Source organism: Dromaius novaehollandiae, chromosome 4 (assembly GCF_036370855.1).
Source record: "Dromaius novaehollandiae isolate bDroNov1 chromosome 4, bDroNov1.hap1, whole genome shotgun sequence".
Classification (NCBI taxonomy): Eukaryota; Metazoa; Chordata; class Aves; order Casuariiformes; family Dromaiidae; genus Dromaius; species Dromaius novaehollandiae.
This window is the reverse complement of record NC_088101.1, coordinates 35,358,229-35,375,246: the sequence shown is the minus strand read 5'-3', so window position 1 is coordinate 35,375,246 and position 17,018 is coordinate 35,358,229. Positions and strand designations below refer to the sequence as shown.

The 17,018-nt window shown below is 41.0% G+C and overlaps 1 protein-coding gene across 1 annotated transcript in view; it reads left to right on the top strand.

The window, feature by feature from the left end:
* RNF150 (ring finger protein 150) overlaps positions 1-17,018 on the top strand; it is a 129,981-nt gene that overhangs the window by 82,134 nt on the left and 30,829 nt on the right. Inside the window, exons 5-6 of the mRNA XM_026106141.2 lie at positions 6,843-6,939; positions 13,459-13,669. Of these exons, the coding sequence (XP_025961926.1) occupies positions 6,843-6,939; positions 13,459-13,669 (308 nt within the window). The remainder of the gene's footprint in view (positions 1-6,842; positions 6,940-13,458; positions 13,670-17,018) is intronic.

Genomic DNA, 17,018 nt, shown 5'->3' with positions numbered 1-17,018 from the left:
TTTGGAAGTTTTGTAGGAGCGCTGATTCTCTTAAAAGAGCAAACACAAGTGTTTGACTTCCTTAGAAACAAGAATCGCAAATGTTGTACATGCAGAGCATAGATTTTTAGAGACTGCTGCAGACATATTCACTGGCTTGAGAAACTGAAATATTTGTTTCTTTTCTGATGGTGTTGTTCCCTAGAAGATATTTGAATGTTGCAGGCTGTCCACTTCTGTTCATTCTTGTGACTCATTAAATCTGTTTACTGCTGTCACTAAATGGCAAACAGAAAAGTAACAAATTAATCATAAATTTGACCTACTGTATACCCCACAATGACAAATTACATGCAGATTCTTTTTTCTACAAACAGACACAAATGCATTTCTTCATGAAGCAGAAACACAGAAAAATGAGAAATTACGAGAAAATACGGAGTTTGGTTTGACATCAAGCCTGTTTTCATAGAAGCTTAATAAAGTCTGGAAATTTTGTACTAGACTAACAGACTGACTAAACTGACAGAAGGTTTTTGAAGGTAGCTGTATAATAACAAAATAATACATCTAAGCTATTGCTTTCATTGGTGTCTTGCTTCATAAATTAATGAGTCTCCAGTCAGACTTTGTCATGCACAATCTGGAGTAAAGCACGGAATAGGAAACACATAGTTAACAGGTGATGTTCAGTTTTTGGCTGGCTTAAAAGGTCACCGAGAAAATGACTCATGCTAAAAGGTTACCAGCAGCAGATCTGCCTTGTAAAATGCCCACTGCTTGAGCCTAAGAGGCTTTGAATTATAAAAGCTAAAAGAACTTTCCCAAGCAGCTACCAAGCAGCTACTTCACAGACCTTGGCTTTCCTGCTACACAAATTGTGAGGGTAGTAGCTTACACAGTCGTATGGGTTTGGAGTTCCAAAACAGGAAATAAGAGTCATGAGTCTTTCTACTGTTGTCAGTCTCTTAACCTTCCAAAAAAAAAAAAAGAAAAGAAAAGAAAAGAAAAATTAATTTATCTGTATCTCTCTGTTAAGTAAGTAGGAGAGTGCTGTAGGAGAGTGCTGTATCTTGATAAAGACCTGAAGACATTGTATGTTTCTTCTTCCAGCATGCTTTCTCAGTTAAGCTGTGTGCAGTTTCTAGTATGGGAACTGCATTAGACTGTTGTTTAATAAGATGATGGCATTTCACCAAACCTTACAAAAGTCCACACTGTGACACCAGAGCTAGCTGGCCTTACTTTTTCTATCCAGGAGGTGCTCAAGATGTAGGACTTTTTACCTGCAGAGCCAGATATTCCCCAAGAGCTGCACATGAGACTGCTTTGTATTGCAGGCAGGACTGGGAAAACCTTGCTAACAGATGCACCCCTTAGAAAGTCCCTATATATCATGAGATTTCTCTTTAGGACTACTGGAGCTACTACCCAGAAATTGGTACCAAAAATCCACTGGCCAATATTTTAGTGGATGAAGTCTGAAGTTATATAGCTAGATGTTTACTATTATTTATGGCATTTCTCCAGATGTTTTCTTTTAATGTTGGTGGAGAACGAGCACTGGGATAGCCTGTTATTGTGTATCCCGCACTGGAGACTGAGGAGAATTCCAATTAACTTATGCTTTCTTCCTTTCCTTCCTCTTAAGAAGCCAACTCCCACAGCTGAGTGTATTAATAAGTTTCCCTCTACAGAGTTCATAAATTAAATAAATACATACTGACACTGACATTGCATTTGGTGGTGAACTACGTGCTGGCTTGCAGCTGGTTTTATATGTAATGGTAGCAAGCATCACTGAAGTTATCTTTGAGGACACTGACACAGCATCAGATGTAAGCAAGTTCATTGTTCCCAGAATGGCATCTCTTGTGACAGCCCTAGTTCCTTCTTCTTGTCCTCCATCTCTAGCTTTATCTTTTCTGACCCATCTTTGAAGAAGTTACTGGTACTGCTGCGCCCTTTGTCTGCCTTTTACTAACCCTTTTATTTATCTTGCTGTCCAGGATCACCTTCCACACAGAGTGGCAAGATGGTTCTTTCACCCTCACCTCAGCTGAGAACTTTTCTGTTTCTTCGTTACCTCCTTTTCTGGTTGCTCCATTTCTATCAATCATAAATGTTCTTTCTGACCCCATTCCAGCTCACATCCCTCCCCTGAACCTTCAGTCCATTGGCAATTGTGACTTCATAGAGTGCTCCACTTCTTCCTTCTCTTTTTGTTAGTCTCCCATGAAAATCATTTCATCACCATACTACTTCTTCCCTTTGATTCCTTCCTTCCCACTTACGCATCATCTTCTTCCTTTGTCCTTCCTTCTTCTTTCTCAAAAATAAATAATAATACCTCCTGCTCAAATGCCCAACCTCCTTGCTGGATACTAAAGTGCTACTCAGTCTCTCACTAGCCCTCTTCTCAATCCTCTGCTGCAGCCCTATGTCCAGTTCAGGCAACTGATTCTTTTACTCAGGGGGTCCCTCGGAATGTAGTTTTCTTTCAGCTTTTGTCTCTTTTTTTCTCTTCGCTCATGCTTTTCTTCTGAGAAGAGCTACATGAAAGCTAGGTTTGTTTGCCTGCAGTTATGAAAGTTGGGACTAGGAGTAGAAGATAGGAGGAGAACAGTTTCTCTCAACCTGGAGAAAAGCCTTTCAAAACTGTTGGCATGCTGAAAGCTTTAACATAGCTTTATAGTAATACATTTTTTATTATAAGAATTGAGCTGAGCCCAAAATAAAATCTTTTTTGTTGTATGTTTAACAATGCAGCTTTAGATAAAATTGAAATACATTTCAAACAAAAGTAATTTGAAGTTAAAAAAAATGAAGTGGGTTCTTTTGGGTGACAGCAAATGAAATGTTCTGGGATTTTGAGATTCTTCTTTCTTTGGACTTTGTGAGCTTTACACAAACTTGTGAGGTCACAGAATCACAGAAGAATGCTAGAAAGGGGCCCAGGAGGCCACCAGGTCTGGGAACACATTGGGGCACTGGCCATGCATATGTCATTCTTGAGAGTTATTTGTCAAACGTTCTCAGCAGCCTGCAAGGATGAAGATTCTGCAAATTCCCCACATAATTTCTTGCAGTGCTTCACTATCCTGGTCATAGTGAAGCTTTTCCTGTTGTGTAACCTGAATCTCACTTGCTGCAGTTTAAACACATCATTGTGTCTCTTATCCCTACAAGGCGTGAAGAGCAGTTTATTCCCTTTCTCCTTTTGGAAGCCTTTGTCTTGTATGAAGACTGTTATGACATCTCCTCCCCTCTCCTCTCTCCGTCCTCTCTCCAAACTGATCAATTACAGTTCCTGTGAGAAACTTTTCAGCCAGTCCAAATCAACATAGTTTTGCATGCATGCAGTTGCACACAACAGAAAAAACATTTTTTCTAGCTATGACTTTTATTGTCAAAGTCAGAGTCCAAGCCTGCGTTTGAAACATCTTTCTTACTGTCTCCCTATAGGGATCGCTTCTTCTGAACTCATCCATGCTGCCTTTTACCATCTCCTTCCTTTTAAAACTCGCATAAACCAGAAGTGCAGCGGGAGAGGGATTTTTGTAGTTGACCTTGTCTTTGTCTTAGCATGTGACTGTGGAATATTGTCATTGCCCTCTCATCTTACCTTCTTTTGGCCCTTACTTTGTCTGAATTTAGATGGTGAGCTTACTAGTACATTGATAAGCTGACAATTTGTTGAAAGTCATAAGTGTGCATAAAGTGCTATAGCTAATAAAGAATAAAATAAACCTTCAAATCCAAATCTACAAAGCCTGTAGATTGGCTTAGCCTGGCACCTAACTTATCTGCACAAGACGTTTACATATTCACAAATAGATAATTTGAGCCCTCTAATTATATACTTTGATACAAGAATTTAAAAATACAAATCTTTATCTAATTTTCAGCAACATTCCTTTTTTTTGTATTTCTAGCTAATAATCAAGATACTTTGACTGTACGTATTAAATCTAAAATTAATAGAGCCCTAATACACTATGCTAATTTTGTATTGGAAAGTGCAAAGTGACATGATCTGTTATGTTTAAATTATTCAGCATTTCTTTTAGAATATTGTCCTTTGAAAACAACTTTAGAAACAGCTAAACTTTAGACAAATGTCTTTAAAGCATGAAAATTCCAAGTTCTTGATGGTTAGCAAACGTTATGAAATGCTGTGATATAAACCACAGCTTGACTGAGGCTTGCAAAGCTTGAATTTGAAAACAAAAGGAGACTTTCTAGTCTATGGTGAAATGGCTTGACAAAAGTTTCATATTTTTTATCAGAAACAGATTTTGACAGTCCATTTTTCAAGATCATAATAAATATCTCAGTGTACTAATTATTTTGGCCCGAATGTGCTTCAAATGTTGGCAGTTAAACATATTTGTCTATGAATTTGGATGTTATAATTAAAGAAAACAAATCACTATCAAGATTTTTGTAGTTGTTTCAAATAGCTGAAAAGCAAGACACTGACTTTCAGTACTCTGCATGAATTAACACACTCAGTTCTGTTTGTAAGAGTTTGAAATGTAAAATTGCAGACGCCTGATGACTGTAGCATTGTGCCTTCACCTATTCAAAATGCTTGTCGGATGATGTGCTGAATATGTCCCTCCTGAGACAGAAGGAAGGGGGAGTTAGGACAGAGACAGAAATTTGGGGCGTTGTGTTTTTTATCCAGTAAGGCAAGTGTTGTTTTTGAAGAAGAGTTGTGAACGTTAGTAGCCTTAGTAAAGTAGTGGCTTAAACTTCAAGTATCACAATACTTCACTTGTGTTAATCATGTTGACATACAGGACCAGGTGAGGTCTGACGAAGTTTGGTGTAACAGCCAGCTGATATAATTAGACTGGGTCAAACTTCCAAGAACACATTTGCCCTTTCTCACAGTTGTGTGAAGTCAGGCCAAGCATAGGAATACTACAACTCACCATGTAGCTATGGCTTACAAAGGATCCATTTCTTCTAGAAGTAGCAAGAAAAATATTGAAGTGAAAAGAATAACAGTTTCTGAGATATCACATAGTTTCGGCTTTGAATTTCTAGTGGTTTTTAGGACTGAAGCCAGCTAGTATGTGGGTTGATATCACTTTAGTAAGAGCCAGGGTTACAAATCAATATTGATGAAAATGCACCTCAGTATCTTCCATCAAGTTGAAAGGTTGCATGTATCTTGTTATGTGAGAGAGGCTGCCTTTTAAGCAGCGTGACAGGTTACAGCAGCCGACCTGCTCAGCTGCATGCATGCCACTTCAATTTTTAAAATTATTTTGGTACCTTAAGTGATTCTGGCTTTCTCAGAGACAGTGTTTCCTAGTGAAGGCCGATACATGATCAGTTATATGCCCACCCCAGATGGAGCTCGAGGCTGTCGCTGGCAGTGCACATCTGCCATTACATGGTGATTTTGTATGACGTGCTGTACAAGCCATACAAATGGGTCATGGACGGCACAGGGAAGCAGAAGCCGGAGATTGCTCAGATGTCAAAGTTCAAGTAGATTGAAATTTGACTTTCAGGCTCCACCAATCTGAATGTGGGACACCTGTTGCAAGTCTTAGAAAGGAAATGAAAGCTGATCTATAACTCATACCAAAACAAGCAAATCAGTCTCTGTTTGCACCTTTTGGTGCAAGATTGTGTATATTGAGCCTCTTATTTCAGTATAAAAGTACCCTCTTTCAGTTTTGCTTAAGTTATTCATTGCTTAAATAAGATTTTTAGGAAGGCAAGTCTGTTTTCAAACTCCTACGCACCGGTGTAGTCTTTGAGGCTATGAGAATGGTAGGTAGCTTCCTTTCAGTTCTTCAGGAGTGTAGCTGGAACAGAACAAAGCATCAGAAGCAATAAAGTGGCAGAGCACATTCAGGAAGAGAGCTGGCTTACTACATGCAAGATAAGTCAATGGGGCGCATACATGCCACTTGCAAATTAAGAAAAAGAGAAAGTATGAAGAGAAAGGAACTTCACCACCTTGGGCTGCTCTGCTGGTCTCCTCACCAGCATTTCTTAAATCCCACACCCTGCAGCAGGGATCGTTCCTGCATTCTGTAGCATTCATCCTCTAAAACCACAGTGTAACAGAATATACTCACAGGAGAAAACAGCTGTCAGTCAAGTATGCAAAAAAAAAAATCTCTATGTTCAATCTCAGTTTGTGTCAGGCAAAGTTAGACAAGAAGCTTTCAGTTCCTCCAGCTGCAGCCATGTAGCTCAGGTAGTTGCCTAGTGGTCACTGACTGTAGGAATAGCAACAACCCCTTCAGGACTAGAAGTGTTTGGAAGCTCACTCTGATGGGCATCTTCTGAAGAGCAGGAAAGTAAGAGAGAATGTTTTAAAAACCATCATATTCATATTTTTTAATTTAAACGAAAAGTAGCGCTTACTTGTATTTCACTTTCTTTTCCCTATTCCTGCATCCTTAGAAATAATAGGAGACCCTCGATGGTTTCACATTTAAATTATGTGTAATCAGGTTTGTCTGTAGGACCATCAAGAAATACTACTGTGATTTGACCTTTTCCAGCAAGATGTTGTTTACTGGCAGCCTTTAGCATTTAAAGAATGTGGGTTTTGCTGCTGCACACTGTGTACTTTTTTTCTGATTTTCTAATTGTGTACATGTCGTTTTTCCCAAACTCAGTTGAGGAATGGTGTGGTGTGCACACGTGCTTGATTTGCTACAGAAGTCATTATAAAGTCTTGTCTGCATATGGTCTTGTCATCCTTGCAGAGGTCACAAACCTTGCTGTTTAAAATGCTTGCACTTTACAGAATTCAGAAGAAGCTTCTGGTACTGACTAAGAAGAGGTAAATTGTGCTTTGAATTAAAATATCCTGTTTCTCATTGCAGGCATCTTTTTCACAAGTCCTGTGTAGACCCCTGGCTGCTAGACCATCGTACCTGCCCTATGTGTAAAATGAATATTCTAAAAGCTCTAGGGATTCCGGTAAGCACCTTGCAGAGCAGCCTGGTCAGGGGCAGGGAGAAAACACTGGCCTTGTGGGTTTATCCCCAGTTCTTCCCCCAGTTCTCTGTCTGTTCCTGTCTATGCTTCTTGCCATGTTATATTGCTTTATTTAGTGGAATACAAGCTAAAATATCTGACTCTAACTTGCTCCCTGCACCCCACTTCAGTTAGCAAGGAGGAGTGTGTGTATCAGGTGGGGCTGGGTGTTAGGATTTGTGTGTCTGCAGCTGCCTGGTTTGTGCAGGTGGGTATTCTTTAATGATGTTTCGGTGGATTTATGTATTCTTTCAAATGGCTTTTGTTTGTGTTTTAAGTCAGGACTAGATTTATTTTTTAATTATGGTCTCTATTAGTTTCTCAAAGGAGAAGGTCTACAAATAAAATTTTCTGAGATATGCCAGTCTGGGACAGCTAATTGCTCATTTTAGGGAGCCATATCTCTTTCCTGTCAGATTTCTCTCAAAGTTATGCAAGTCTACAAACCCAACTCCAGTTAGGAACCATTTTCCCAATATCTAAACATGTGGTGGATCACATGATATATAGGAAATTGTTAGGCTCTTTGTTATTTTGTACATTCAGATGTGGTTAGAATCTGCCAAAACAATTCATCTTTTTAGGTTGCATGTTTACATTCACATAGCACATGTCCTGTCTACCATACAGTTTCTAAATACAGTTATCACAAAGATCAGGGTCTTCTGCAGGAAGAAGTGAGTCACTTTCTCACAATATGTAAAGCTTACCACATGATAGGGAAGTTCAGTACTGAAACACTGCTGGTTGGGATGTTAACAGGTGTTGTAAATACCCTCCCCAGTTACAGATGGTGTCACACCAGCTTACATATGAAGGAGTTATATAAAGTAAAATAGATCATATGAACATATTAGGGCAGCTGCTATGGCAATTCCCCAAGTACAGCAGTTCGTTGTCATGGAGACATGGAAGCCAAACAGGCTGTTGCAGAAGAGGTTTCATAGCAAGTGATGAAATTTGTTTTTATAGCAGTAGGCAGGTATGGTAATCAACAGCATAATCCAAGCTAAAAACATACACTGTGAAAAATGTATTAGAGCATTGTGGTTAGGGTAATATGTCATTACAGTTGGACACATGGGTGACTTCTTCCTGCTGTATATGTGTATTGTCTTTGGAATATTAAAAGATACAGTTGTTAAGTCAGTATTTCAGATGTTAGGAAAGGCCAGAATTAAGACTGTCTCTGCCATTCAGCGTTACTGCACCCAGCCTTAAATACAGAATTTTTTCCACAAGTCTCAGTTCACACATTTGCCAGTAAGCAAGTATCCAGCATTTTGACACCTGCTCTCCTTATCTAGTATATGGTTTCATGACTTGCTTCTGCACTGTGCAATACCATGTGATTCCTGCACTCAGTCCAGTCTATTCCCTCTTGGGCTTTTTGCACCAGTAGAGGAGTCAGGCATTTCATTAACATGCTGCTCATCCAGTTTCATAACTAGGGGATATAGACAGAACTGACCTCCACTGTTTGGAGGCTTGCAGTGAGCTGTTAAGGTCTTTCCAGAATGGTTAGTGCTATCAATTGCTCTTTATATCCAGAATGCGGCTCTCACTGACCTCTCTGATGGCTGTTGAAGGCTGAGCGTGTCGGCAAATCTGCCTCAGGTTGTCTGAGATTGGGTATGTTGAGGAGAAGAAAAACAACATGCTCAGAAGCCATGTGTGAAGGTTTTGGCTTACATGACTGGCTTTATTAAATACGAACACCTCTGTGTAGAGCCTAATTGCCAGGAACAATAAAAGGCATCACTTCCAATTTCCTCAGCCGCCCTTTCCCTTCTCACAGTTCCCTGGCTTGTTCTGTCTATACCATGTAGCTTTTACCTAGAAAGAATATCCCTCTGCTTCCCTCACTGAGAGTTTTCCACTCAGAGTTTCTAGGAAATAATTGTATGCGATCATGTAATTAAAGATACTGTCGTAACTGACAGACAACTGGGTCAAGGTAATATTACAGAGTCAGCCTTAGTGTTGGTCTTTCTAACATCCAAGCGCTTGACTTTTAGTGTGAATGTTCCACTAGCAAAGGATTTATTTTATTAATTTCTGTAAAAATTCCCTAGGTTTCTAAGACGACAAACTGAAAACAGTCTGCTCCATCATTTGGAGAGAGCATACTGGCTCCCACCCGCGTAGGACATTGATTAGATTCACAGAGGCAGAGCTGCATGTCAGAGCTTTACCCCTGGAGGTTAATGGTTGCAGTAGGAACCTGTTTTCTGGGGGAACTGTGAGCAGATGATATTCCTCTTGTCAGGGTCCCTCTGGCTGACAGCAAAGGAAACTAAAGTCTGAGAGTGTCTGGGAGCTTGCGGGTTAAAAATTCTTACATCGCTATCAGTTTCTGCTCGCCTTCTGTTTCCTTTGTCTTCTGTTTCTAAAATCTGCCTTAACTCTTGCTTCTGTCTCTCCTGCCTCGTCCCCTGTGCCTGCTTCTCTGCTGTGTAAACCCACCACCTAACCTTTATCCTTTTGAGCTGCTGCCCTGCGTCCCTGCCCGTGTGCCCATTCCCTGCTCGGCTTATGGACTTTGTTCTCCGCATTCACAGAAAATGCGAGTCCTCGTTCTTCGCCTTGCTGTGCTCGAGTGCCGGCTGCGGGAGGCAGAGAAGGGGCCATCTGTCCTGTGTTGTGGTTTCCGGTGTCACAGCAAGCTTTCCAATAGCACAGAAAGTCCTGTTCTCTTCAGAGAGTGTAGCCATCAACCTCTGATAAGGCATCGATCTCTATCAGCTCATGTGAACTGATGTTTTCAGCTCGTAATTTAGCCTGATGTCAGTAGACTGTCGTGGGAAAAGACATTTCCCTGGAAGAAGCTGCAGAGCTCTAGGGCTTCTCAGTGAATGGTGGCAAACGTTTCTGCAGAGTGGATAAAGCAAAATGCTGTTCCCTAGCTACATTCTTAAGTCGTGTCGAACCAGCCTAACTGAAATTTCCACACACACAAAAGAAGCCTCAGGCAGGCAGCCTTCTCTGATGGGAAAGTTGAATGCAAATTTGCCAACGTCCTCTCTGGTTTTTATAATGGGAAGAGCAATGAAGTCTTACCATAGGCAGGGCTAGTGTAGTTTGTTTCTGCCAGCTGCATGTTTGTCTTATGGTTGATACTAGAGAGCTGGCTTGTGTGACTGTGGATATATTGTGCTTCATTTAGCAGCAAGGCTCAGGATTTTCCAAGAAATGATTGGTTAAAAACCAAAAAATTTAAATGTTCAGTTCTGTTCATATCTAGACTCTCCTTTCACTTTGTAACAAAGACTTTAAATATTGTCTGCCTTAAAACAAGATTCCTCAGGCTGCAGCGAGGCCAAAATGACTGCACTGATTTTCACAGTAGCTGAGCACCCTAACGATCCAGCTTTTCACTGTGGTACCCTGCAGCTCCAGACGATTATTAACTAAACATCTATAAGCAAGCTTTTGCCATAACCTTTTCCACTGTTTCTTTGCGGGTGAATCCAGCTCACAGAGTTTATTTCTTTTGGCCATAATATTTGAAGTGAATTATCTGTGAAAGTGTCTTTCACTTTCAAAGAGCTACTTTGCTATTGGCATGATCATATCAAATTAAATAATTTCCCTCTGCTTCTCCCTCTTTGCAAATATCTGCTGGATATGCAGACAGCTGCATTTTTGGCAGCAGATTGGATAACTTGAAGCTATTCACTAAGAGCCTTAGCCAAGCCCTCAGAAGTCAATACAAAGACTTCCCTTGACTCTAGTGGAATTGTGCCCTCAAAGCACTTGCATGCAGGGAATGAGTGAAACCAATATAATTAAACTTCCCAAATGTATCTGGGTCACTCTGAGAGTGAAAACCATAATATATATTTTTTTCAATCAGTATTTCATATCATTAATTTTATAGTGTGCAGCTTAGTTTGGGGTTTTTTTCCAACTAAAATGATTCAGGAGTAAAGAGATTAATTATACTGAATGATGCGATTTTTGCATCTTTAATGTTTAGTTTAGTTTTCAATTATAATCCCATTTTTAAAGGTTTAAAAGTTAGTGATAAAACCCCATTCTAGGAATGACTAGAAACAGGGCAAAGGACAGACCACTGATCCCTTGGGGAAAAAAAATGATTTTTTTAGAGTTGAAAAGAGAAAATAGAGCTTTTTTCTTTAAGATATACTGTTCTCAAAGACAAATTTAATTTTAAGATAAAATTCTGAAGGCATTCGTTATAAGAGCTAAAGGTGAGGGGAAAAGTGATAGGTTTAACGAATAATTTTGGATCCCAGTCCTACAGATAAATGCTCGGTACTTAGCTTAGAAAAGTACCAGTTCAGTAGATTTCATTATATCCTGATATAGTTCAATGTACCTTTATCCCAGCTCTGAGGAAGGCTTGTGAATTAGATTGTAGCGAGACAATGAAAATTCTAATTTTTATCCCAAACTTCAGTTTGCAGATACAAATCACCTGAGGATTGTTTAAAATGCCTGTCTTTTTCATTAGGAACAGTTGTGAAAAAATATTCATGAGGTGGCAACAGTCAGACAGGGAATTTATGGGACAAAAGAAAATATGCTGCGTTCCTGGTTCTGCAAAACACTTAAGCATACGCTAACTTTCTATGCCTGAGTTCAAAAGGATTACTCGTGTGCTTAAAGCTAAGCTTGTGTTTAAGTCTTTTGCTCTATCAAAGTATAGGGACATGTTTTGCTTAATTTCTAGGTGCCTGCTGTTGGAGATAGTCAGCTAGTGAGATTTTCAGAAATGCCATAGCCAGTGAGACACCTAAGCATAGGAGAGTACTTCTCTAACGTCCAGACATTGGATTTCCAGCCTAGCAGCTTAAGCCTCCTCTCTGTTGAGTGGTGAGTGGCAGGAACCGAGAGGGGGTGATTCATACCACTTACCTTAGGGTGGGATGAGTCACACGGCAGAATTGCCTCAGTCCCTTGAAGTTAGAGGAAGCCTAAGTGACTGATAGAAATGAGCCATCTAACCTTCGGATAATAAAGACAAGTGGGAACAACTTAACTTTATGTGCCTCCTAAGGTAACAAGCTGTCTGCATAACTGCTTAGCCAATTCAGCCTTGTCGAGCTTGAAATCAAGTTCAACCTTGCTAAGCCTATCTGTCATTTCAGAAGCCTTGCACCCTTGCAGACAGCATCGTCATTTCTGAATTAGCCTTATTTTTGTTACAGTATTTTACGACTTCAAAACCCAGTTCCTGAAATAGTTATATAAACAAATTTTCTCCATGCCTTTGGAAGAACTAGACCTGGTTCTGTGGGTAAATGGCACAGGAATCTGCTGCTGCTTTGAGGAAAAAGAACTTTTTTACCCATGGTTGTCACTGATGATTTTGGGGAGCTCCACAGAAATCAGTGCATTATGAATGGGAGCACCAGACTTATAACAGGCCCAGAGAGATCACGGGTAGAATCTAGTTTGACTGCTTCATGTGCTTGGTTTGGATGTAGTCTCACTGGACAAATAATCCTCTCTGCCTTCCAGGGCACATTTGAATTCCCAGTGCTCTTCCTGAATAGGTGCTGTACTGCCAAGAATACTGTGCAGAAGGTGGGCACCACAGCGCCTCTCCTACTTTCCTATAAGCTCCATGGAAAGGCAGACACCTGACTAAAAGAGCTTGGCTCATTCTGTAGGGGTAGCTGTGTTCAGTATATAATTGAGAGAGAAAGTGTCTAAATTACATGGACTGGAGTCCATCCTTGATCTCTCTGGATCACAAAGCAAGAAAGACTGTGGACTGAATAAAACTCTTCAAATTCCCTTTATGGATTGTTTATTTCTTTTCTCATCATTTTATTTTGCAGGAAATAGAGCATTAGCAAAGCATAGGTCTTTGATGTTAAAATACTTGTCTTCTCATATCGACAGCTTTAGCTTCTATTCTTGCACCCCACACATAGATGCGCCCACAGGCAGTTACTGTGAATTCCTGATCCTGAAAATTCTGATATGAGCTCTGCAGAAAAGTGTATTTAGGGAAAGCAATGCATTTGAAGATAATCATTCCCCTTCAGCTCCTGTCTGTGTTTACATTCCTAATCTGACTCAGCAATCTGCCTGTATTGAGCAGATCATATCAATAAATGAGCTACTTTTTCACTTTGCACTCTCCTAAAACCTTTAAAAAGTATAAATAGGGATAGTTAGATACTTTGGGTTACACTCTTTCATACTAAACACTTCCACTGCATACTTTGGGTCTCTCCTACAACAAATTCTATTAAGGGGATTTAAGTACATAAAAACAAGCAAATTCAGGCAAACAAGCAAATTCCAAAATTCATTGGATGTTACCATTTACAATACTTATACAAAAGCAGTCCCATGGGAATCAAGAGAATGACAATAGCAGCAGTGGGTGTAAGGGAAAGTGAAAAAGCTTAAAAAAGTGGGAGCAGGTAGATTAAATGCGTCTATCAGATAAAAGCTGAGATTTCTTCTTTTTCTTCCCATCAGCCAAATGCAGATTGCATAGATGATATACCTCCAGATTTGGAAGCATCCATAGGAGGACCACCAACGAACCAGATAACGGGAGCTAGTGATATAACAGTCAACGAGAGCTCTGTAGCCCTGGATCCCCCGGTCCGGACTGTGGGAGTACTACAAGTCATCCAAGATGTAGACTCCTTTCCCCAAGTCGGGGAGGGTAACTTCACAACAAGCAGTAAGTTCCTCTTTCTGGCAAAACTTGCGCTGAGAGAAATGTGTAGAAGCCTGAATCACAAACCAATCTTTAGTGGCAGAAAAATGGCTTTTAAGAGCTTTTTTTTACTGGAGTAGTCCCATGACTTTAAGCCCAGCAGATATCTACAGGGTAAGTAGATTTAAATATCATGTCATTCTACTGTAGTGCAAAAGCTTCCAGCCCTGTGTGCAAATCAGTGTATTACTCCAATTGGAATTCTCTGCCTGGACAGAACAAGCTGTTTCAGTCAACACAATGCCATATAAACTTATGGTCATCTTCAGATCTTGTTTACAGCAAGTGGTCTCGTTCACCATGATAACCTGCTGGGTTTCACCGGCATTGTTTAAGTAGATTGGTGCATGTTCTTTTCAGCTTTGGCCTCAGCCTGCCTTCCCTCACTGGACTGCAAGTTATATGGAAGTCATTCTTACCCACATATTATGAAATAAATAGTAAGTGACACAATCACTTTCATTGCCTTCAGTCAAGAAAAAAAGAATGTTGAATTCTGTTTTTTGCCTTTCCTTTATTTTCTTATGTCGACTGAAGCTTGACTCGTTATTTATTCATACTTGAACTTCTCATTTCAGAAGGATTTGTTGTAAGAGTTCCTGAACTTGAAAGCTTGAGTTAGTGAAACAACACTGGCAATTTGTACTAAAAAGGAGAAATATGGATGCTTCCAGTGTGTTTTTTCCTGCTTAGTTTTCACTTGTTCAAGGAGCACTGTTTGAACAAGTAACTCCCAAAATGTCTGCTCGTCTCTCTGATCCTAAAAATGGTGTTCTTTGTTGAAAATCTACCTCTGTCAGTTTAGAAAGGATAGTTGTCACCTCTTCCAAGTGTGGATTGTACTAGTCTAAAATCCCCAGTTTTAGATAAAATAGAAGATAACCAGAAAATACATATTTGTTTGGCAGTAGCTTGTATATAAGTATTGACAAGAATATTGTAGAAAACAATCAGATATATTTGAAGGGAGGTAGAAGAAGGTGATAAAATACAGGTTTGGATATGGAACCCATGCAGTCCATAGAGAAAAATGATATATTTCAAGCATTTTTATGTACTGCTCTGGGCCTGGGTATGAAAAAGAATGCAAGCAATAATATGATGTGTAAAAGGTGGGAGAGGGATGAAGGGACTAAGTTGAAATGATTCTGCCTGAGTCTCCTCACTCATCGGAGAGACTTTATAATCTCACTTTCTCTCGTATTGCCGTTCTATTGCGGTACTTCTTTGCTGCCTTGTTCTGACAGCAGCTGGTGTTGTGGCAGGAAAAGAAACTTCTGGAAACACTAGGCTGGTAGCCTTAGGCATTGAATCATTCTCGTGACCCAGCAGTGGATGTCAAACTACCTTTGTGGATTATGTACTGGTTTCAGTTTTGGTCCTTTTCTGTTCAAAATCGCGGATCCAGCCAGGGGGAAGTGGCAAGGTTGTACACCCTGTCGTGGTCTGGGGCCACTCTGTCAGCTGGTGGGATATGGCTTTCTCAAGCCTCCTTGGGAGCTGGCAAGGGCTGTTCAAAATAAGATATTTTATTCCCTCCAGTGATTGTTTTTAAATGCATTTGAGGCTGATTTAAACTATGAAATTACTTCATGGTACCACAGTGATACTAAAGACTGGGCTAGATCCTGCTCTCAGTTGTACACACTTAACACGCCTGAACCTAGTAGCTCCCTGGCAGATAATTGTCCTTGTCCCACTGGACTTTACAGTGTCCAGTGTTCAGGTAAGGCCTGTGGGCCGTGGCGTGCGCTTTCCACCTGTACCTGCATGGCATATGCTGAGAAGAGCCTGCAGTCTGGTGGGTAGCACAGCACAGGGGATAGTCCGTGCTTTTGATCCCAGGATTTTGGCTCACCGAGAAGCAGTTTCAGAGCTGTTCAGGTTTGCATTCAGTGGTAACAGCAGTGCCAAGGCAGTCAGGGAGCACAAGAGCTCAGAAAACCCTCCAGCCATTCTCCTTCCCTCCAGGTTTGTTTCCAGAGTCTGCGGAGGGATTGGTGTCAGTCCAGATTTGTTGTTCATTTACCAAGTTGCTGGCTAAGTAACTGGGTGAAAAACTTGCTCTGAGCCCGGGGAGCACTGCAGTGCCTGCTGAGTCACTTCATTTTGCCTTCGTTTTTTTCCCTTACCCTTTGATGACTTTGGGCAATAATCACTAACACTAGACAATCCTGAGTGCAGATAGCACTGCCCGTGGCAAGGAGCTCAGACCAAGGCCAGTGGTCTGCCCAGGCACACTGGTAATTAAGCAGCAAAGTGCAGAGCTCCAAGAGGAGCCTGAAGTCAGTCACCTGAAGAGGCTGGCCACGTGGTCTGGCGGGAGCTGTGAAAAGGCTTTCTCCCCAGCCATTTGAGGGCAAGCGAAGGGAGCAGAAGGGGGACGTTGGCAGGTGGCCTAAGCACTGCGAAGGTTGCCAGCATCACTGCATCACAGGGGAGACTCAGGTTGCCAGCATCACTACATCACAGGGGTGACCGCTGCTAAAACCAAACCTCTCCAAGTGTTTTTTAAGGAAAGAGGAGTCCTGTGAAAAGCTCACAGGACCTTGGCAGCTTCTAAGCCCTGGTATGTGCCTGTCTCTGCCATGCCTATCACAGGTAGTCATTCAGGGAACTCTGCTTTAGTGCTTGCTGTCACCTACCCATGTAGATATGAGTTTTCATCCGAATTTCTCATTTCAAAGTAATACTTGAGGGTTAGTCAGTAGTAGGTGTGCAAGTTTATGCGTTCTTATCACCCCATTCAAAAGTGGTGCAATTTGCAGTAGTCCTTGGGAGCAAAGCCTTTTGGTCCCTTTTTGCAGGAGCTCACAGCAAAGAAAAGCTCTTTACTTGGAAGATAGGGGCTGAGTTCCGGCAGTGATGGGAATTTATACCTCCGGCTAACTTACGTGTCTTTGTAGGTGTTCAGGCACTCTGAAAGGCAGAGCCTAGCGTTTTAGGCAGCTCGAGCTCTAAGCCAATGAAAGGGGAACATCCAGGACCACTGTATAGTTGGGGTATGAAACCAAATGGTACCTAAATCAGAGAGCAACTGTGGGCTAAATAACTGGGTCATAGCTGTCATATAGATGGAGCTTTATAAGAATTGTGTCTGCTGTATTCAGGCATTGTATTTCCCATTTCCAGAATGCTCATAGTCACACAACGACGAGCTTGCTGATCGTGCCCTTTCTGTGAACCAGCCTGCCGAGGTCTTTATAAGCGATGATGCTGATTGCTGCTAGGAATCTTTGCTGAAGTTATTAGGTTTTGGCCTCTTTATTTAGCATTAGTGACAGGAGCATACTCCTAGGCTGAGTCTGTGCTA